The sequence below is a fragment of the Thalia democratica genome, chromosome 4, assembly GCF_965202585.1.
Source record: "Thalia democratica chromosome 4, ktThaDemo2.hap1.1, whole genome shotgun sequence".
In the NCBI taxonomy this organism is placed as follows: Eukaryota; Metazoa; Chordata; class Thaliacea; order Salpida; family Salpidae; genus Thalia; species Thalia democratica.
Window position 1 is genome coordinate 62,294,393 of NC_139168.1, and position 23,369 is coordinate 62,317,761.

General features: G+C 27.8%; 1 protein-coding gene across 1 annotated transcript; it reads left to right on the forward strand.

The window, feature by feature from the left end:
* Window positions 1-3,867: 3,867 nt before the first annotated feature.
* On the forward strand, window positions 3,868-22,548 carry LOC145834380 (neutral alpha-glucosidase AB-like). The gene is made up of 21 exons (XM_082941797.1): window positions 3,868-3,964; window positions 7,764-8,000; window positions 8,876-9,061; window positions 9,980-10,046; window positions 10,410-10,554; window positions 12,033-12,231; window positions 13,225-13,357; window positions 14,655-14,803; window positions 15,083-15,193; window positions 15,506-15,637; window positions 16,021-16,131; window positions 16,522-16,705; window positions 17,444-17,540; window positions 17,829-17,930; window positions 19,028-19,223; window positions 20,176-20,354; window positions 20,526-20,608; window positions 20,713-20,826; window positions 21,125-21,234; window positions 21,482-21,576; window positions 21,855-22,548. Exons 1-21 carry the CDS (start codon window positions 3,870-3,872, stop codon window positions 21,962-21,964), a joined length of 2,835 nt encoding a protein of 944 aa, XP_082797923.1. The 5' UTR covers window positions 3,868-3,869; the 3' UTR covers window positions 21,965-22,548.
* Window positions 22,549-23,369: the final 821 nt, after the last annotated feature.

The window sequence follows — 23,369 nt, forward strand, 5'->3', positions numbered from 1 at the left end:
TCCATTCCAGTTTTAATTCTTGTAGCAAGTTAATAAAATTTTTTATAAAAGCATTTAAGTTGATCTTTTTTTAGTTTTTCAAATTTTCTGGTACTCTAGAGTCTAGACAAAAACCTTAGACCCAAATACCTAAAGGAATTTAGGCCAAATCTTGTTCTATGTCTTTCATTTATGAAGTTTAATTATTTGGAAAACCTTGTATTGTGTGAGTGAAGAGAACTAGCAAGAGTAAAACTTTTATGCTCATCATCAAATCTAGTCATACTTTCAGCATTATAATTTACACACTTGCAATTTAAACACATTATTTAGTTTCAGCCGACCAGTTTTCACAAACTGTGGGTTTGTTGGGGTCAAAGCAGGCACACTGCAAACATACATCATTATTCTTTTTTGCATACTAACAATTTGTTTCAAACAATATTCAGCAGCACCACCCAAGCAGATATACAGTATTGAATATGTGGATAAAACTGGAGTGCTCTTAAATATCAAACACCATTTTAAGTGTACTCACATCCAAATAGTACCTCAATTTTGACAACACAAAACAACTTTGAGACACATTGAATTGAGAAATCTTAAGTGAGCCCTCCAATTCAGTTTTTTATCCAAAACCATACCTAAATATTTTATACTTTCACTCTGTTTAATATTAAATCCATTTATATTTACTTTAAAATCACATTTTTTAGACGCGTTGTTTAAAAGCAAGTTTTAAAATGTTAATAAAGCTCTTCATAAATAACATTGTTCACTTAAGCAGGATCACTATATTGGTAGCTTAAGCAGGTATCATCAGCAAACAATGTCATATTAATCTCAGGAGAAAAAAAGTATCATTTATATACACAAAGAACAAAAAAGGACCCAAACAAGAACCTTGCGGTATTCCAACATTCATATTTTCATGCTCAGACATAGCATTATTTATAACAATTGATTGGCTTCTATTATTTAAATAGCTTTGCAGTAAATTTAACATAAATCTTTAACATTATAACCTTTTAATTTTGACATGAGTATTTTATGATTGACTGTATTGAATGCTTTTGCTAATTCTAAAAAGACAGAACAGTTAACTAATTTTTTATCACCAGCCTCAGTCAAGTCATCCACAATCTGATTCACAGCCAGCTTAGTTGTACTATTTTTCCAAAAATCTAAAATAAAAAAAAATAGTGCACACTATTTTTTAAATTGATTACTGTCAGTATTAGCCATGAAAACCATAGTTGTTAAACACAGGGTTGCCAAAAACAAGGAATTCTGGAAAAACTTGAAACTTGAGGTATAAGGCAAGGAAAAACCAGAAGTTTAAGAAGCTTTGGAAAAAATATAGAAAAACCTTGGATTTGAAATAATGAACATACATTAATTGATTATATATGATATACAACATATATAGGTCAACATATATATTTATAATTTACCGGAGTTTATAGTAAAAAAAAAAAATTGAGCCATTAACTAAAACATATACTGTAATCAAGCTTAAATATCTACAAATACCAAATTTGTAACAAAAAGACTTTAAAAAACACATAAAAAAAAAGTTAAGTAAATAAAACTAGCCTTGAATTTATAAAAAGTATCCAAACTAGTTTGAGTTTTGCAACAAAAAACTCCGACAAGTCTAAGTCAACATGTGGTTTTTGAAAAAAGTTTAACTAGCTTGGGTTAGTCTGAATTTTTTTTTAAATTCAAAATTGCTAAAGTTATCTGAGTTTCTGGCAACCTTGTTAGTTTGAGTTAAATTAAAGGTTGAAATATTTTGACTAGAGGCTCCTTACTTAGTTAAAACAAATTTTTTTTTTGTAAATAAAAAGTATTTTGTAAATAAAAAGTTTGCGAGCATATATTTATATTTCTGGGTGATTTTAATTTAAGTACAAGTATGTATAAGCCAAAAGCAGTAGTTTTTAGCATAGATGAAATTGTAAACAGTGAATCAAAGACAACTTTTTTGTGCAATGTGGATAGTTTTATTTAAACTTTTATTAAATGTTTTTAGTAAGGTTTAGTTGTCTTTATAGTTGCATTACATATTAATGATCATAATTATCTATGAAAAATTGTTTTAAAATATAATAAGATTTCTTTTGCATATAAAAGAACATATTATTTTAGTTCCAACATTTTTCTGTGCACACTAAAATATTTTATATGTACACTGGTTAAAATATTGTTGAGCTGGAAACACAATTAGTTTTTTCAAGGTTATTATTAAACTGAAGTCAATTTACAGTTACCCAGGCTGTTTTTTGGTCTCAAAGAGTAACAGTCCTGTTAAAACGTAAATTAGTTACAAACTGACTGTGAACAGGTAAGACTTTAAACTCAGTATTACTTTGCTATTAATAACTTAAAAAGTAAACACTTATTATGCTTAAATTTCTTATGTGTGTTGTATGGTATAAAATGCAAAACTCTTCTCAAAAACAAACACATTTTATACTTTAAAGATTACAAATTTATTAATTTGGGTCGTTTTGCAGTGGTGCTAAACAGATAGTTAAGATGGGAACCGCTCATTTCCTACCCGGTAGAATCTGAGAACTGCTTACCAACCAAGGGTAAGGGTTAGGGGTAACAGTGATAGTAAATTATGAATAGATAATAAGTAAAATATTTTTTTTTAAGTATTAAATAAAACAACAAAAACATTAAAAAAAAAATTGAGTTGGAATTGTGTGCGGGTGGGATTTGATTGGGAGGGAAATGATTGCGGGTGGAAAATGTCAGTATAGACCAGTTAAGACTTTTACAATGTATTTATATGAAAATTTATTTTAGTAATTCATTTTAGTAAAAGTAATTAATCTTTTTTGCAATAAGTGAATATATTAATTTGATTTGTAAACATTAATTCAGAAAAATACTTTTTATACTGATGTATCAATGTTGCATAACTTAGCATATTTTTTGAAGTTTTAAATCCTCAAATTTGGATATTTAAACTTAACAAAGTAGCAAACACAACTTATTAACTTTGTAAAAATTAAAGGAAGTGACTAGTTATAATTAATATTGAATTAAATATCTGTTACTCAAGCTTTTATATGATTTACCTCTAAAATACTACTTTATGTACAAAAGATACTTTCAAATTTTTAGCATAGTAAGTATTTTTATAAGTAATGTATTTTTTTAGTATTATGTTAATTTAACAGCTTTGTAAAAACCTCGAAAGTGTTAGTCAAATAGTTTTTAGGGTAAAAAATCTGAATGCTTTACAACATAGGGCAAATTGATGAATAATATTTCCTGTTGTTTGTACTATTTGCATTTAAACTAAAACTACTAACTTAAATCAGAACTGTTTTAGATTATAAAGATTAAAGTTCATAAAATAAAAGTTATGTTTACAAAATAATTAAATTCCTCATGACTAGAAAAAAAAATGTTTGATATATTACAAACCAATTAATAACTTGAAAATTTGATTTAATTACACCTATGGTATAAATCTAAACAATCTTTTTGATAATTGGTGGTTGTGATAGTTGGAAAAAGAATGCTTGTTTTTTTATAATGTATATATTTTTTTTTGTTTTTCAGGTTAGCTTTTTTGCTTTAAAGTTTGGCACCTTGTACTATTTCAAAAACTTAGTTTTAAGCTACTATTCATATAATTTTATTAGATTAGTTTTCAAAACAAACTTAGTCTTATTGGCTGTTTTTGTATGAAATAGTGGTTAAGTTAATACATAATAGTTTACATAAAGTTTTCAAATAAATTTACTTTATTAGTTGACTAATTGTTTTTAATTTATCAAGTGTTCAGCTTTTAAAGTAGCTTTTAGTTTTGTATCTTGTTTACATTACTAAAAAAAATTATATAGATATACAATTTCTTACAGACTGGTATGATAAGATATATTCTGTTAATAAGTTTTCTGCTGGCAGTCCATGCCTTCAAACCAGAAGACTTTAAAAAATGTGACCAAAGCTCCTTTTGCAGGTTATGACTTATTTATTTTTAATCTATGAATTTCAATAAGTAAATTGTTTCTTGTAACTATTTCACCATGTATATTGAACTAAATATTAAAAACTTATAGTTTTTTGAAATGTGGAATGTGTTTAAAAAAATATTTTATTATGTCCATAGTTGTTTAATTTGTCCAAAACTTTACTTTTTATAAATATGTTTGCGTGTATTAACATAAGTAATATAAATTTTGTAAAAGCAAACTCAATTTAGCTTCAAAAAACATTTTACAGTATATGCAGTTTAAAAAAATGTGTTTTTTTTTTGAATTTTCACTTTTTTTTAATGTTTTTATATACAGTATCATTATACCAGGGTTGCCACACACTCAGGAACTCATGGAATCTCAGGGAATTTTCAAACTGTAGAAAATCTCAGGGAATCCCAGGGAAACTCAGGGAATTTTGGCGTTTTTCTTTTAACTCAGGGATGCTCAGGGAAGTTTTGATTTTTCTCTAAATTTCAGGGAAGTTTTTGAAAATCTCAGGGAAATTTTTTTCTAGATCTAGAATGAGGTTTAGTTAATCCAGTTTCAATATTTTGTTCAAAAGTAGTAATTTTTATTATTTAAGTGGTTATTTAGAATTTTTTTAGCCTTGCGGCTAGTTCTTCAATATTCTTAGTATTAACATTGTAGTTTTTTTAAGTTTTAAATTTATATTTACTTAAGTAAAATCAAACAGTTTAGAGAAATGAAAGTTGTTGTTAACTATTCATTGAAAATTTCTAATAAACTTTTTATTTTTAGTTACTTATGTAGTTTAAAAAACACTATGTTGTACTATTAGTTCTTATTTTTTAAATAATAAAGTTATTTGTTATTTGTTTACAACTACTTGTTTAGACACCTTTTATTTTGACACACTAGATATCCCAAGCAAGTATAAAGATTTAACAAGAGTCCTTGAGGCTGTTTTTGTGCTTCACAATGGCCAGGCAAGTGTTGAACAGGGCTTTAGCTTAAATAAGGAAGTAATATCAACTAATATGAGAGAGATGACAATAAGGTCCCGAAGAATGATCAAAGATCATCTATATGCAAACAGTCTAGAACCAAGCACACTTGAACTAAGTTCTGAATTGTTAAAATTTGTAAACCAATATTTGGCATATCTTGAGCAACAGCGCTTTGCTAAAAATGTTCCAAATAAAGGTGATGCTTTGAGCAAGTTAGGAGAACAAAAAAGTAAACTTACAAAGCAACTCAAATGTTTGAATGAAGACTATGACAAATATACTGCAGATGCCAACAAACAGTCTGATTTAGAAGCAATGAAAGAATTATTAGCAAGAGGAATAGCTGCTAAGGACAACGCAAATAAACTTGAAAATAAAATTAAAACTATTGATTTAGAAATTGCATACTTAAAAAAACAGTATTAAGATTTTTTATTAGGTAATGTGAAATTGTTTTAAAATCAAAATTATGTTTTCAGTTATTTAAAATAGATTGTGTATAAACATCTAAAAGACATAAAAAAATTTTTAATTTTAGATTATTTTGAATCAGTTGTTAGGTATTAAGTTGTACTTCGATATGAGATATTTCTTTAGCTATTTCTTTAAACTTTCTTTTTGCAGGTTTTTTTACAATAATGTTAAGCTTTTAAGTTTTGTTTACTGCATTCAGAACAGTTGCTAGGAAAGACATACAAGTCATAATGAAGTTATTATGTATGCATTTAAGTGAGTTCTTCATGTGAAATTATTATTATAGTATAATTAAATTTTGTCAATTAAAATGTCAAACAAATTAAACTTTATTCTTTTATGTAGAAAGTTAACTAACAAGTTTACACAAAGTTGTGCAAAAATTTAGTTTTTAATTTTTAATTGGTTTAAACCTTTTAAGATTGAGTTTTTGAAAACAGTTTTTTTCATAAATTTAATGCAGAAGCATACACATACAACCTTCCTTTTATTATTAAAGAAGAAAAATGAGAATGAGGTATTAATAATTTGTGTTAGAATTTTTTTTTAAGATTTGAAAAATACTCAGGGAAACTCAGGGAAATTTAAGGTTACTCAGGGAAATTTTTGGTCACTCAGGGAAGATTTTTTGGCTCAAAGAGTGGCAACCCTGTTATACTTATGTGCACATGTTTTCCACTCACCCTGGAGTTCTCTGGATGAAATCGAAAACATAAAAAAAACAATAGATTTTTCTGAGATTTACTTTTAAAGCTTAGTCAGCGTTCGTCTTTTTAGATCAGGCTAAATCAGTTTTTGAAAATAATTGCAAAATGTAAGTGTTTTTGAGTGTTTTTAATTAAAAATTTTAGAATTTCAGTTTATGTCAATTTCAAATGCTTGAAAACTTCTGAATTAAGAAAGAATTGAGTATAATTTTTATTTTTCTTGGCAAGGTGTGAATTTAAATCTAAATATAAATTTTTTTATTTAAGACAAAATCAGTCAGTATTTGTAAAATAAAATGCTTAAAACCTTTTGTTAAACCCCTAAAAGAATTTAAAAAAAATTTATTATTTTGTTTTGAGTAGATTACATAGGCATAATTAAAATCGAAAACGTTAGCCTTATGAAGTAAAAATCACAAAAGGTTTAAAGAACACAGTTTTGTTTGCACAAAAAGCACTATCGTGCTTGGTTAAAAAAAAGAGATGTCATTTTTTTTGGAAAGAAAAGAGAACTGCAGGACTTGCAAAATAAGCGTAAAAATACCAAGAGTGTCAATTAGCAAGTTTAGATAAAGAGATTGTGTTGCTCACAAAAATGAAAAAAGTGTCTAAATAATCAAAACATTTTTGATTTTTTTTATTAAATGAGCCTATCTTTATCCAAAAGTGTTTGTTTTAAGTTTAGTTTTTTGTTTAAGACAATTATTTACGATTACAGTTTTGGAGTTAAAATTATGTGTAAGAAAAGTTTATTTTATTAATTCGTATTTTCTTTAAAAGTAGTGATTTAGAATATTTATATTTTTTATTTACTAATTAAGTAAAGTAAAAGTTATGTGTCCGTTAAATGTTAAGTAAATAATTTTCTAATTTAAACATCGGTTGTAATGATAAGTTTATTTAATTAAATAAGACTTTATTTATAAAGAAAAGCAATTAAATAGTATTATAAAAATTTGTGTTCTAAAAATTTGAGCTTTCTTGTTGATAAAGTTTACCCTGAATTTTTGTTTTTTATTCTTAGAATTTTGTTTAAAAACTTAAGTGGGAACATTGTATGCTCACATTGACATATGCACGTTGTATAAATTTGAAAACACAGTTTTGTTGATTTGTTTTTGTCTTAATCTTTTACCAACTAAAAACTCATTGTATTTGGATACATAAATACAAAGTTTAGTGTTTTTTAGATATCTTATCGGTAGCTATAATTAATTATGTGAAATACAGTCCTATAATATTTGCATTAACATTTAACTTCAAAGTTTTTGATATAGTAAACTAAAATTATTTGAATAAATCTGGTTTTCTCAAAAATGGTTTAAAGCAAAAGTTGTGAAAACAAGTCTACAGAATAGTAATAAAACAAAATACTTATAAATAATATTTCATACTTTAAACATATTTTAAACAATTCATAGTAAAATACATCTAAGCTTTTTTTATTGATATATTACTTGATAAAGATTTTCAATGATTAAATATTTTTTGTTTATTTAAAAAGAAGTTGCTAATAAAACAGAATTTCATAGATAATTTAAGAGTTTTTTTTTTGCAATACTTAAAAGTTTAAAAGTTATATACAGTGAAGATGAAGCTGTAAAATTTTTAACAAACTATTTTTTATGCAGGAGGCAAAGGTCTTTTAAACCAGAAAAATCCCCTTACGCGGCAGACATAGAATCACTGACTCAAGACGATAGTGGTAAAGTTTCGCTGGAACTAACCAACTTGGACAATGGGCATCCCTTCAATCTTTTCATATTTGCATTGAAAGATGGCATGGTCAGAATTAAAATCGATGAAACATCTCCTATTTTGCCAAGATATGAAGTTCCTGGTACAGTGCAGGAGCTGCTAACCCAAAAGTTAATTGATTTGATATCTTTATTTTTTATTTCATACAACAAACCTACGTGACTTAAGTTTTTGAAAAAAACAAATGTTTTAAATGTTTCTCTAGAAAGATAAAGTTGTTTTTAATGTTTAATTACCTAAATAAATAAGAATTTCAATAAATCCCGAACTTTAATATTTTATTTTGTAACACACTTTTTTTTACAAAAATTAATTTTGGCTTTTATTTGAAAGCTTTAAGTACAAACTACAAGCCAGTTTTTATAGAATTCAAAAATATTATTTAACTTTAGAAATATTTTATTTTTTGTAAAAAGTTTCGGATACAACTGTATGGACCGAAAAATTTTTGAGGTCAATTTTCTCGGAAATTTTTAAAATCACTAAAAAATATCCTTCATTTTTCAAGCAATCTTTTTCAAATCTTCAGGAAATGTTCCTTATAATAAAAGAAAAAAAAAAACGTCACTTGTGAATTTTGATAATTTTGAAAAGTAAAAATTTTATCACAAAACTTTAAAAAAATAGTCTTTAAAAAAAATATAAAGGTTTACAAAATTTTTTTTAAAGTCCAAAGTAACATTTTTTTGTTATTTTATAAAGATTAGACTGTGAAAGTTTGAAGAAGATTGCTTGAAAAGAAAAATGTTGTAGGATATATATTTAAATGAAATAGTCTTTTTTCGCTGTTTTAGTTTTCCCTTCCCATAGGGAACCTATTATGCGGCCCGACTTTGACTGATCATATCTCAAAAAATAATTCGAATATTTTAAAACGATAAAAAGCATCTTGAAGCTTAGAAAAAACTCTATAAAATCAGATCAACTTGTAAAAACATTGGTTACCCCCTGTGGCCTTAATTTGTAAATTCCTATGTATAAACAGGTTTAACACGGAGGTAGACACCAAAACTGGTATAATAACGTTGTCACTTGAAGATGCACCAAATACTAAGGTGAAAGTGACTTGCCAGCCACTAAGAATTGATGTGTTTGACAGCAATGAGCCAGTAATCAGCCTTAATTCTAAAAGTTTACTCAATATCGAACACTTGAGAACCAAACCACAACCGTAAGTTTAATTTTCTAATTAATCAATTGTGGGAGTTACAGCTACATTAAGTTTATATAAAGTACAATAACTTTCAAATTTAATTTAACAAGTTTTTTGTTGATTGCAATATTTATAACTCTAAACCTTTTAGACTCTAAAATTTAAAGTAATATAGTTAAAAAATAACCATTTTAAAAGTCACTGGAATTACTGAAATTTAAACAGTTTTTAAAAAGTTACTTTAGTGTTTTTTTTATAATAAAACGGGATTGCCACAAAACCTGGAATTCTGGAAAAACCTGGAGTTTGACAATTTAGGCTAAAAACCTGAAATTAAGAAATAAATAAAAAACCTGGAAAAACCTGAAATTTCAAACATTTTTCACATGTTAGGTAGTAAATTTTGATTTGACACGAAACATCTATTATATAAATAAAATTTTTTGTCATCATCAAATTTTTTTTTTACAAATAATACATTTAAAATAGCTTTACAATATCTCATAATGTTGTTATACTACTTAACACAGTTTTTAACCTTAAACTTAACTTTAAACTAAATATAGACCCAAAAACATTTTCAAACACTTAAAGAAGTTCAGAAAACCTGGAAGAAATTTTTCGAAATCCAGTAGCAACCCTTATATAGTTAATATCTAATGAGTTTTAATAAGAATTTATTTAAAAGAAAGTGAATTAGTACTTATTTGTATTTTAGAAGAAATTAATGCTGATCAAGTTAACTTTTGTTTTCACTCTAATAGCATAATTTTTATTCTGTTAGAGTGCAATCTATTCCAGACGAAAAATAAGTTTATATATAATATTTTTTGTCTACCATTTGTGCATTAAATTGAAACTTGATATTATAAAACAAGTAGATTTTTTTCTCTAAATTTTTATCAGTCTGTTTTTATCAAAGTACTATCTAAACAGTAAAGCGGAAGAAGTTGCTGAAAAGCCGGAAGAAAAGGAAGAACAAAATGAAGAAGAAAATGAAGAAGTTTTTTTTTTTTTTGCTTTATTTTATTGGTTTATTTATAACTTTTAAATCGTTATTTGAGTATTAGTTTGGCTAAACATATTATAAAATGAAATTCAATACTTTTTTAAAAGTACTTATCAAAATTAAATAACTTAAGCTTTCATGTGAACGGTTTGTTTTTTATAGTTTAAAATGATGTTTAAAAAAAATATTTCTTAAAAGATAACAATGAGCACAAAATTGATTGTTAATTTGGATAACTTATAAGCAAGTAACAAACCAAAAGTCAACTCTAAACATTTTTTTCCTATATGCAATGTTTTCGCATCGTTAATAACATTATAATTATTACGTCTCAAATAACTTATTGTGACGTCACAGACGGAGGAAACGGTGGACGAGGAGGCTGCTGAAGCGGAGGAAGAAGTCGAGAAGGAGGAGAAAGAAGCGGAAGAGGAGAAAAGCGAGGAAGATGAGGGAATGTGGGAGGAAAGTTTCAAGAGCCACCGCGACTCAAAACCAAGAGGTTGATTATCTTACTTCCAACAACATCATACTTTTAACAAAAAAGTGATATTAAATGATAAAACTTAAAAAAAAATTGATCTTCAAAAAATAATCGATTCCCAGCTGGAAAGATGAATTTATAATTAAGTTTTATTAAACTAAACTCAACAATTTTTCAGTCATTCTTTTGTAATAAACTACTTATCTTAAATTACTTTAAGTATGAGAGTTGTTAGAATATATTTATATGTACATTTACTAATTTTGAACTCTTTTTTAATCATAATGTTAATAAAGATAGACTTAGTTAAAGTAGCCAGTCAACGTTTTGTTTGCGAATGTGTTAAAGGCTGCAATAAAACCACAAATGACAATTTTAGTAGTATATATAAAGGATATATATTTTAATATTAAATTTTGAGAGTGTACGGTGTAATTTTCTCTGTTAGAAACAAATTTGTTGTTGAAAGAAGAAGCAATTCCCGGCCTGGAAGATAAATTATAATCTAACCATAAAAATGGCCAAGTTTTGGTACTATGCACCTAATCATGTGTAAAAAGCTGCAATTAATACACTAATGACAATAGTAATCCATATAAAACCAGTATATTTATTTTTTGTTATTAATAGTATAGTGTGTTATTTTATCAACTTTGGCAATTTTTGTAAAATATTTTTTTTTGAATCAAAATAAAAGAAAAAATTGTTATATAATTGTAAAACTTTATTAAAAAATGTACAACATGTTTATTTTATCCCAGTTTAAGACACAATACTATACTTATTACGACATTTTTTTATAAACTTTGTAAATTTATGTTACCTTATTTTGTTTGATTTCACTATATGCAAATCACTATCATTTGCGTTTTTATAGCAGGTTTTTACACATGGATAGGTGCATAGAATCACAATTTAGTCGATTTTAAGTTTTAATAAACGTTAGTTATAAATAATATTTGACTCCATAATCGACTTGATCAAGTAAAGTTATGATTATATTTTTTTGAATTTTCAACATTCTACAATTTCAACTTGTATTAAGGAGTATTTTCCGTATTTTGTGCTATTGCTCACGAACCTTTGTTCTATGTAAACTTGCAAGCAAAAAATAAGTGGCACCGTTTAAAATTATGAATAGTGGTTCATTGTGATTAAAATTTTAATGTTTCTAAACTAAACAACTTATAAAGTTTGATTTATTTTAAGCAAATTTTATTTTTTTTTAGATATTTAAATATCTATTTCTAAAAGGTTTATTAAATACTGTATAAAATACTTTCTACAAAACATTTTTTTGTAAGTAATTTAAAATACGTAGTGTTCCATTCTCTTTAAAAAGAAAAAACGCACTGAGTAGAATCTACATCAAGTACTCTATTAAATAAAAATTTCCACTCACAATAAATACTCAGTGAACATTAATTCTAAACGTTATCTTCAAAGTTACAACGAACAAAAGTTTACCCAAAGCAACTTAAACACGTTGTTACCAGGTCCGGAGTCGATAGGACTGGACACTTCCTTCATAAACTTCAGCCACGTGTACGGGATACCGGAGCACGCCGACTCTCTGGCGCTGAAGAGCACCGCGGGCAGTGAACCGTACAGGCTGTACAATTTGGACGTTTTCGAATACGACCTGGACATGAGGGCCGCTTTGTACGGATCCATCCCGTTCGTGGTTGCCCACAAGTATGTTTTGTTTGAAAATTAAGTTGGAGATTTTGTTAAGATTATTTTGTTTTTAAGTATGTTTTGTTTGAGTGTGTGCTGTAAACTCAGTCAGGAGTTTTTTATGTTGTATTTTTTTATTTTAAAGTTATCTTTATTTTACTAAGTGAAATAAAAATTGTGTATATTTTATAATTTCGCTTAATTAGTTGAAATATAGGTTTTGTATTTTTAATTTAGCACTAAAACCGACTAACTATCAATTAATTATGTTTGTATAAACTAGTAAGTTCTTAGAAAATTTTTTTCTATTTAGTGCTAACAATTTTTTAAACTTTTAAAGAAATAAATGTACTTCTTTTTGTTTTGGTCAAATTAATTATATTTTTAAATTTTAGCTAAAATAAATGTCTTGATTATAAGTTTCACTTTTTTAAGTAGTTGTTTTTCTTTTTTGTTTTGCTATAAATAAAGTAAACTTAAACATTTTAGCTTAAATAAACGTCTTGTTAATATATTTTAGTTTGTTGTAAAACATGTAACTAAATTTGTTAACATGCAACATATATTTACTTAAAAATATTGATTTAATCGATAGCTAATTTTGGTATTTTGTGTTGAAATGTTAAACGTAATTTTGTTTGCTTTTTGATATGTTTAAACAGATTTAGAGTAAACTAATTTTTTGTTTATTGCGCACTCAGAATATAAAATGCATTTATCCACCAATTTTTCATTTTATTGTTATGAAGTAAGATTTTAAAATTATTTACTGAAATATATTAAAACAGATATTATCTCAAAATAGTTTACAAATTTAATAGTCTTACTTATAAAAAAATAATAAGTTCAATACTTTTCGTTTGTAATTTAGAAATTGATTCACACTTTGTAATATAACCATGAGAAAACTTGCGTAAAACTATTATCAACTTATCAATTGTAAAAAGCGTACATAAAGCATATAAGAAAAGCTTATAATTATGAAATAATTAAATTGTTTCAAACCGTCAGTGCGGAGAGAACGGTGGGCTTGTTGTGGCTGAACTCAGCTGAGACTTGGGTTGACGTGGACAAGTCAGAAGACAACAAGGGAGTCCTTGCCACGTTGTTCAACTACTTCAACTCCGATGAGAAAGTTCCCGAGGTATTTGAGTTTTTGTACCGTTTTGAAACTTTGCCCTACTATGGTAGTAGAAAAAATTAATTTAAATTTTTAGGATGAATTTAAAGCGGTAACTTTTACAGTAGCATACAAATGTTGTTTTAAAACTAAAAAGTATATTATTATATTCTCAAAAATACTTTTTTCTTTGTTTTCCAAGTGAAAAAAGTGTGTTTTATTCTTATAAAACTCCAGGCTGAGTTATTTGCAAAGTTCAATATTGATAACATGACTTAAATTATAACATATGTTTTGAATATTTTAATATTCTGTTTTGTTATATATACCAAAAGTTTTGTTGTCCCAAAAATAATCGAGTTAAATTAAGGGCATAGGGGGGGGGGGGGGGGGGGTAAACACCCTTTTTGGTTTTTGATCTTGTTTTATATAGTTTTTACTAAGCTACAAGATGCTTTTTACAGACTTGAAATTTCAAAATAATTTTTGAGATATAGCCGGTCAAAGTCAGAGGCAACAATAGGTTCCTTATAGTAGACGCAAACTAAAACGGCAAATAACTAGAAATCACTAAAAATCTATCTCTTCCTACGTTTTTTGAGATAACTACTTCAAATTTTCAGGAAATGTTTCTTGCAATATTTAAAAAATTCTGTCGGAAGGTATTTAAAAAAAATTAAAAAATAAAAATTTTATAACAAAAAAACAAAAAAAAAACTGTTTTTTTTTGTTTATTTTTTATATAAAATTTTTATTTTTTAATTTTTTAAAATACCTTCCGACAGAATTTTCTAAATATATCAAGGAACATGTCCTGAAAATTTGAGGTAGTTATCTTAAAAAACGTAGGAGATGGTAGATTTTAGTGAAAAAGTCTATTTTTGCCGTTTTAGTTTGCGCCTCCCATGAGGAACCTATTGTTGCCTTCGACTTTGACCGGCTATATCTAAAAAAATATTTTGAATTTTCAAATCTGTAAAATGCATTTTGTAGCTTAGTAAAAACTATATAAAATAAGATCAAAAACCAAAAAAAGGTGTTTACCCCCCTCCCCCATGCCCTTAACAATAGTTACTCCAAACAGTTTATTTTACTGCATTTAAAAGTATAAAGCTCAGTTCTTAATCAAGTTTTCAATTCGTTTACTATTAAAACTGTTTAACTGGTTATCTTTTTTTTAACCTATAAACTGACTCAGACCAGTTTTTAGCGACTTGGGTTGGGTTTCGACGCATTGAGCTTTTAGATTAAACAAATGACATCCTGCATGCGACTCATGTCAAGCTGTTACAAAATTTTCAAACAGTTTTCCGCTTCACAGGTCGACGTACACTGGATGTCTGAGAGCGGGGTCGTGGACGTCTACATCATGACCGGTCCGTCCCCGGCGGATGTTATGAGGCAGTACACCAAAGTTACCGGGACGAGCTACATGCCGCCCATGTGGTCCATCGCCTACCATCAGTGCAGGTGGGAGTTTGTTGTTTTACAGAAAAAGGCTTCAAAACCAAATTTCATAACTTTCACAATCGCTCCCTTTGCAGAAATTAAAAAACTAACTCCCCCCTTATAAGACATCGCCCCGTTACTGGTTAAACATTCGTTTATAGTTTCCCCTTTACTAGTTTTTTTTCATACTATAACAAAAATCGCTCACACAAGGCGACATCTAACTCGTCCTGATCTACATGACAAGTACAAGTCGACGTAAACAAACCCTTTTTTATTTTTACAAAGTACGCGTTGCAGGTGGAACTACAAGGACGAGAGAGACGTGGCGCAGGTGGACCAGGGTTTCGAGGAGCACGACATTCCCTACGACGTTTTGTGGCTCGACATCGAGCACACCGACGGAAAGAGGTGATTCTTGTTTGTTTTAATTGGTTGTTTGTTTGTATTACATGTGTAAACTATGATTTTCATAATTATTAAGGTAAACTTAAACGGAACCTTTGGAAGTTTGTAAATAATTCTCATTTGTTTCAATTAATGAGTTTTACTTAGTAGTATGTTTGTAAACCCAATGAATCTGATTATATATCTGGTATGAGCTGTTCTACGTTTGTTTTCATATTAAGCTCTCCAAAAAATGTGTTTTTTCAATTTCAGCTATTTATGTTTGTTTTTATATTTTGTTAAAAAGCTGTTTGTTCATATATGCAAATAAATCAGGTACTTCACATGGGACTCTTCCAAGTTCCCAAACCCGGTCGCCATGCAGGACAGTTTGGCTGCGAAAGGTCGCAAGATGGTCACCATTATCGATCCTCACATAAAAGTTGACAATAACTACCATATTTACAGGTTTTAATGGAATTCGTGTTTTAGGGTTTATTTTAACAGAACGATAACATGCGTAAATAAAAAAAAAACTTAGTATTTTTAACGTTCGTTACTATTTTTTGTTTAAATTCAACTTAAAAAAATTTAAAAATTTAAAATGTTTCAAATGCTTTTCTCTGTATTACTAAACTTTTATTTTAAATTTCAATTAGATATTAAAGTTTAAACTAAAGTTTTGCTGCAAATTTTAAAAATATTTTGCTTTTAATTAGTTCTGCAACATATAATACAAAAATACTTTCTTGGTCTTATATATATTTTTAAAACAATAAGAGCACGTCATAATTTAGTTTATACTGATTTTAAAGCAAGTTTTAATCAAAAGTAATTACAACAAACTACAGTGAGGCGAAGTCAAAGGGATACTTCACGCAAGACAAACACGGGAGCGAGTTCAGAGGCTGGTGCTGGCCCGGCGACTCCGCATACCTCGATTTCACCCTCCCGCAAGTCAGGTGAGTGTGCTTTGCTTGTATTTGTTCGTGTTTTAATTTTTCAAAAGTTGGTATGTATTTCTGACTTTGCGGCTCAGTTGCCTTTTTCACTGAAAAATTGTTTTGAACGCTCTGAAATACAGCTGCCTAAGTTAAAACATTTTTATATATTTTTTTATCATTGGTGTTTTTTAACAACTATTATTATATTGTTTTAACGAATCGATACATTTTTTCCATGTAAATTTAAGAATCGGACAACTAGAATTGCAAGATTTAGAGAGGCCTTTGTTCATGGCTATTGTTTTTACAACTGGTTTCATTGGCTTTTTAAACGTCATACCAGCAGCAAAAAAATTGATTTTCATGTAATTGTTGTAACATGAATTTAATTCCTCTCAACCTTGTCAGGGAGTGGTGGGCCGACCAGTTCAGCACGGCCATATACAAGGGAAGCACGAAGAACCTGTACACGTGGAACGACATGAACGAGCCCTCTGTGTTCAACGGACCTGAGATAACCATGCACAAGGACGCCAAGCATTCAGGCGGGTGGGAACACAGGCACGTGCACAACATGTACGGGCAGTTGCAGGTGGGTGTTCAGTGTTTGTTTGCTTTAATGATTCGCAAAAACTATTATCACTTTAGTCGGAGAATCAACATGTTTTTTAATTAATTATTTACATTTATTATTTTTGTGTTTTTTTTTATTTTTACCACTTAAATAATTTTAATAAGAAATACCGTAAAATTTTGTTAACACCCAACCAAAACTAAGTATATTTTTTTGCGAAATGAAATGTCAAATTTTAGAGTAAAACTTTTTATATGCATTAAGAATTAAAAATATCTATGTTAATTTTTTTGAAAGAGTCTCAATTTTAAATAATGAAATTCAAAAATATTTTTTAATCAACTACATTCATAATTAATGATTTATTAGAGGAAAGCATTGCGTTGCTGTATTGTATAAAGAGTCTGTTTACTAATTTTATTAAACGTAGTTCTGATATGTATATATATGTGTGTAACTGTTCAAAATATAGGTTTAGTTGTTTGCTAACAAAAATCATTTATCTTTCCCATTAACAACCCAGTTGAAAATGTGTTGATTCGTTGACACACAGAAACATATGTTGGTAGAATAAAGGAAGATTACTGTATAATTTGTTTTTATTTATATATGTGTGTATACATTTTTGTGTATGAAATTTGAAAAAAGTTAACAGTGATGAATTAGTTTTTAACCTTGTGCGCTTATTAGTTGATTCAAGTCTGTTTTTTATTTTTTTTTACAATAATTTTAACAATTTTAAAATAATTTCAACAGCACATGTCAACATTCAGAGGACTTCAGAAAAGGTCAGAAGGAACTGAAAGACCGTTTGTGCTTTCCAGGGCATTTTTTGCCGGAACTCAAAAATACGGTGGGTTAAATTTCAAAATGTCTTGTTACACTGTGATTTGTTGTGTATAAATGTTATTAAAAATGACTATTTTTCAAAAGTATTGTAATTTCACTAATAATGTTTTTTCACTGAACTAGATAAGTAGCTATTGAATTTTCAAAAACTGTATTAAATGTTTTGTTTTTGTTGTTTTGATTAACAAATAACAAGTATACCTGTGTAGCTAAGTGTGCAAATACTATTTTGTAAAATTGAACCAATCCAAATAAAGCTGACAATAGTATAATATATGCGTAATGTTTATAGGAGCAATTTGGACTGGAGATAACAAAGCGGAATGGAGCCATCTAGCGGCCAGTAATCCAATGCTTCTTTCCATCAGCTTGTCTGGAATCGCTCATGCCGGAGGTTTTTGAAATTAATTTTATATTAAAATTATAAATTAATATTAATAAAATTTTGAATTAAAACATAATACATGAAATATGGGTGAAGTCTCGTCGTAGCAAAATAACCTTTAATGCTATAGTTTTAATATTTAGACATGGAATTAAAAGTTAATTTATGTTCGTATTGGATAAAAGTAAAAAATAATAGTACTAAAGGAAATAGTTAATTTTGCTTTGTTTCATTAAATTATGAACTAAAATTGTAAATATTTCAGTTAGTTTTTTTTAAGAGCTGTGTTTTAGTATATTATAGTTATTCTGACAATAGTTAATAAATACAATCATACAAATTTAACAGTTAGCACTGGACTGTAAATTAAACTGCAATTTGTTTAGAAATTATGTAATTCAATTTTCTAAGATTTATATTTAAATTACAATTAAGTTTAGAAAAATTAATGTAATACAGTGTTTTTTTTTCAAAATATTCAGCTGACTACAAAATCTTGTTAACAGAACAAAATGCATATTTATTCAAAACAACGAATACAAGTTTTTCAATTAAAAAACATAAATAATAACAGTAAAAGACCATTGCAACATTTTAGTAACAAACACAGGGTTGCTTTACACTCAGGGAATTCAGGGAAACTTAGGGAATTTTCAAGTTATAGAAAATCTCAGGGAAACTCAGGGAATTTTGATTCTTTTTTTTAAATTCAGGGAAACTCAGGGCAGTTTTGATTTTTTCTAAAAGTTTCAGGGAAATTTTAAGATATTTTAAAAATCTCAGGGAAAATTTTTTCTAGTTCTAGAATGAGATTTAGCTAATCCAGTTTCAAAATTTTTTTCAAAACAGTTAGTTTTTGATTATTTTTAAGTGCTCATTTGAAATTTTTTAAGCCTTGCGGCTAGTTATTCAATATTCTTAGAGTCAACATTGTAATTTTTTAATAAATAATAAAACTTTTAAGGATTTGAAAAAACTGAGGGAAGTTTATGGTTACTCAGGGAAGTTTCTGGTCACTCAGGGAATATTTTTGACTCAAAGAGTGGCAACCCTGCAAATAACAGTACAACATAATAACTAAATATAAACAAAACAACGATTAACAGCCGACGTCGGCGGCTTCTTCGGCAACCCGGACGCGGAGCTGCTCGCCAGGTGGTACCAGCTGGGCGCGTACCAGCCGTTCTTCAGGGCGCACGCGCACATAGACACCACCAGGAGGGAGCCGTGGCTGTTCGGCGAGAAGTACACCGGGGTGATCAGGAGCTCGATCCAGCAGAGGTACCAGCTGCTGCCCTTCTGGTAAGTTTTTAGAAATTGTTATGTTTTCGAGTTTGTTTTTACCGAAGATTTGTACTGAGGAGTTAGTTTAAAGTCAAGTTTCTTAAAAGTTGTTGTTTTAAGATGGTAAAAAGATCTCATGCACAAAACAAATTAAGTTTGTAAAAACAAGTAATGTTTGTGAAAAATTAAAGCAGAATAGCTGTTCAGGAGTTAATAAGTATTTCTGTGTATATAATAAAAGACGAAGATAAAATTATAAAAAGTTTTACTAAATTATTTATATTTTTCAAATTTAGATGGTTATTTAAGTTAAAGTTTTTTTATTTATTGTTTTTATATTTTCAGTTAAATTTTGTTTTGCAATAACAAAGTCAATTTTTTACAAAATGGTGAAAAATGTGGTAAAATAAGTAATTCGGACCTTTTACAAAACTAATGAATACTTCTTTACCAATATTTATTTAAAACTGTGAAGTTTAAACTTGATTAGTTTTTAAAACACGTGTTCAAAAGTTATGGTGTATGAAGCACAATTCAAACTTATAATTTATCCTTATTTAACTTATAGGAGATTTTGCATAAGCAAAACTAAATAGTTTTACCAATACTTTCCAGTTGAACGCTTGATTAGAAATTCTATAAGCATTTTAGATTTATTAAGTAAACATCCTTGAAAAAAAAACCATGATGGTTGTTTTTATATTTTTAAGTTTTTGAAATAAATGTCTGCCTTATTTATATTTCTTTCCTTAAGAAATGAAAACTAAAACTATAATAAAACATAAATATTGATAAATTATTTATTTATTTATACTAGTTTTATAAAACTAAATAAAAAAAATTAATATACTTTTTTATTTAAATCTGAACGAACATCAATTACTGAAGTAATGAAGTATTGAATATACAGTTGTAATATTTAGTTTTGATACTCAATTAATATTAATAAACAAATGTTTTCAAATTACAGGTACACGTTATTCTATCGGGCTCACACCACCGGCGAACCACCAATGAGGCCATTGTGGTACGAATTTCCCCGCGATCAGTCCGTGTTTGCCGCCGACGACAGTTACATGTTAGGGAAATCCCTTCTCGTGAAACCAGTTTCGCAACCGGGCGCCACAAACCTCCAAGTCTACCTCCCAGGTTGGTAACTAATTAGTTTATAGGTTTAATTTTTTTGCAAATAGTTACATGGGTATTTCTTTTAAAAAATACTTTTTTTACTAATTTGTTTTGCCATTAATAGTTATATACTTTAGTTTCAACTTAAAATTTGCTTAAATAAAAAAAATTACAAAATTTTGTTTCATCCAGGTGCCAATGGATGGTATGATGTGTACACTCATCAGTATCACTCGAGCCCTGCCACTATCACTATGGACACTCCTCTTGAGAAGGTAAAAAAATGATAGTTACTATCTGTTTTCTTGACTTAATCATAAGCTTTTATACAAAGCATGAAGAGTTATAACAAAAAAGTTAAACATTTTTTCACCACCAGATAGCAGTGTTGCAGCAAGCCGGATCAATCATTCCTCGCAAGATGAGGATGAGGAGAGCTTCCAATTTGATGGTCAACGATCCGTACACTCTGTTTGTAGCTGTCAACCCACAAGTTTGTCGTAAATGTATTCTGTTAGAATATCTAAAGTAACTGGATTGTTTTCTACTCACAGTCAAGTTTTGTGTTTGTATTTTTAATTAACTATACTGTCTAAATAACGGGATAAACGCTGCTCTGAAGCAGATAGAAAAACAGTTGATCTGAACAGTTCTTGAAAATTTGGTCGAATATTAAAGTCAAATAATTTTTGATTTTTGAAATTCCTAGAGTCTTCTTCAAAGTGTTTTGAAAACTACTTGAATTTATTGTTTTCTATCGTTAACAAATACAACAACAAATAATTAATCAGGGAAAATCCGAGGGTGAGCTGTACTTGGACGACGGTCATTCTTACAACTACCAGAGCGGCAAATTCGATTTGATCAAGTACAACTTCAGCGGAACCACTCTCACTTCCAAGTTGGTTTTCAATTTATTTCGCTTCTGTTTGTTTGGAAACAATTTAGTTGTATGCATAGATTAGTATGCAAGTTTTCTACTGCGTTTAAATAAAAACTTGCAATTAACAGATTTTTTAAACTAAAATTTCTAAGTTGATTTTCAGCAAAATAAATGTCTGTTTTTACTTCTCTTTGATTCAAAAAAGTTTTTTACTTGGTGTATGAATATTTTATATTCAAGCTTAATAGATAAAAACTTGCAACAGAGTTGAGAGTTCCGGATATGAAACGAAATCTTGGCTGGAAAGAGTGGTTGTCATGGGAGTGAGGAAACCAAACACGGTCACACTCGTCGAAGAAGGTTCGATATAAATTTATGAACGTTTTTTAGTTGAATATGAATTTAAAAAATAGCTTTATACCCATAAAAATGCTTTGATTACTTATTTGATTAAAATTCTTCTCTACCCCATGAATGAAAGTTTTCAAATTCCCTTTAATTATAAATGAAAAATTAAGTGTTTAAAACGTTAGTAAACATGAAAACTCAGACTTTTTTTTCGATATTCATAGTCAAGCTACAAAAGGTAAAATAAAAATTATAAATGTGTAATTAATTAGTATAAACTAATAATAAAGATGGAAATAAATATTCGCTTGGATCTGAATACGATGATGCAAAGAAAGTACTGACAATCAGAAAACCAGCTGTCAACATTAACACTAACTGGCAAATTCAATTTAGTTAATTTATCTATTATTTCGTATTAGTTTTGAAACATTATTATTAATTTTTATTTTTATTAATTTTTTTAGAATCACTTCAATTTTAATAGTAAACACTTCTTGATTATTTTTGCCACCTAAAACATTCTGTCTGTGGTTAAACATTGTAATGATTAAAATTAGCTACAACTATTTTACTTAGGTTTGTAACTGGATTTATCTAAGGTGCAGTAGAATATTTTTATCAGTCCTTTTCTATCCGAATAAAACATTTTATCGTTCACGTTCCATTTTCGTAATTTTAACTTTTAGTCCAATTTTATTTATAAACCTGTCTTTTTGTTTTTGGCCCGATTCATTGTACAATAAGTTTTTGAGTTCAAATGAGCCGAAAATTTCACCTTTTTGTTTTTAATATATCTTTCAAGTATCGCACTTTTGGCTACTTTTATAAATACTTCGTTGTTTTGTTATCAAAATTGTTTTTAGTACTTTTATGTAACTGAAATTTAACTATTATATCTTTTGCTATAAAAAATAAGAGCTTCTAACACTTAATTAAACTTTTGAATTATTTAAATTAGTTTTCTTTAGGGTATTTTGTATATACAACGTTTTTTATACAATTTAGTTTGTTGTTCAATTGTGTAAATAAATGTTATATAAAGAATTTATTTGATTTTTAGGCTTTTAAATCAGTAATTATGAATTGTAAATAATTATGTTAGGTTTAAATAATAACTTTCACAGGGAGTTTAAGTCTGTAACTTGTAAACCTGAAAATCATTTGTTTTTCTTTCAGAATAATCATGTTTTTAAAAATAAAATAAAAACGATATATTTTAACAAAAAGAAATAATAAAACGTTTACACCTATACAATTCATAATAAGCTTAATTTTCGTTTCAAGTTTAAATTTGAGTAATACTGTACTTGAAAAAAATATAAATAAAAGCTTTGTAGTTAACTTATCGAAACTTTCAAATCAGGTATATGGTTTTATTCTAGGTAGTTGAGGTAAATGTTTAAAATAATCCTAACGTTATTTTTTATAACATCCTAACATTTAAGCATTGATAACCGAACGTTCAAGAACTTAATTAGACTTTTATATAAAAAGCGTTTAATTTTTTCTTAGTTGTATTTTTATTTAACTAAGTTATAAAAATGTTAAACAATCTGTTCCAATTTAATTTAAAACTTTTTAAAGTGAGACTCAAGTGCTTTACAATTAAACAAATCAAAGTAATTCATTTTTCTTTCGTTTGTATACAAGAAACAAGTATTACGGGTAAACTTTCTTATTTTTTTAATAAACTATTTGAAAATAATTTACTTTACTGAGCTCACCTAAAAATTTACTCTAAAACATGCAGAAAAATTTTCAGTTGTTAAATCTAACAACTTGAGTTAATAAAAACACTTATT

What these genes read in the sequence shown, in the direction of transcription:
- LOC145834380 (XM_082941797.1), top strand. Translation starts at nt 3,870, where the DNA reads ATGATAAGATATATTCTGTTAATAAGTTTTCTGCTGGCAGTCCATGCC. An exon ending in TTGAGAACCAAACCACAACC is followed by an intron (nt 9,062 to 9,979) that starts GTAAGTTTAATT and finishes CTATCTAAACAG; the next exon opens with TAAAGCGGAAGAAGTTGCTG. An exon ending in CCGCGACTCAAAACCAAGAG is followed by an intron (nt 10,555 to 12,032) that starts GTTGATTATCTT and finishes CGTTGTTACCAG; the next exon opens with GTCCGGAGTCGATAGGACTG.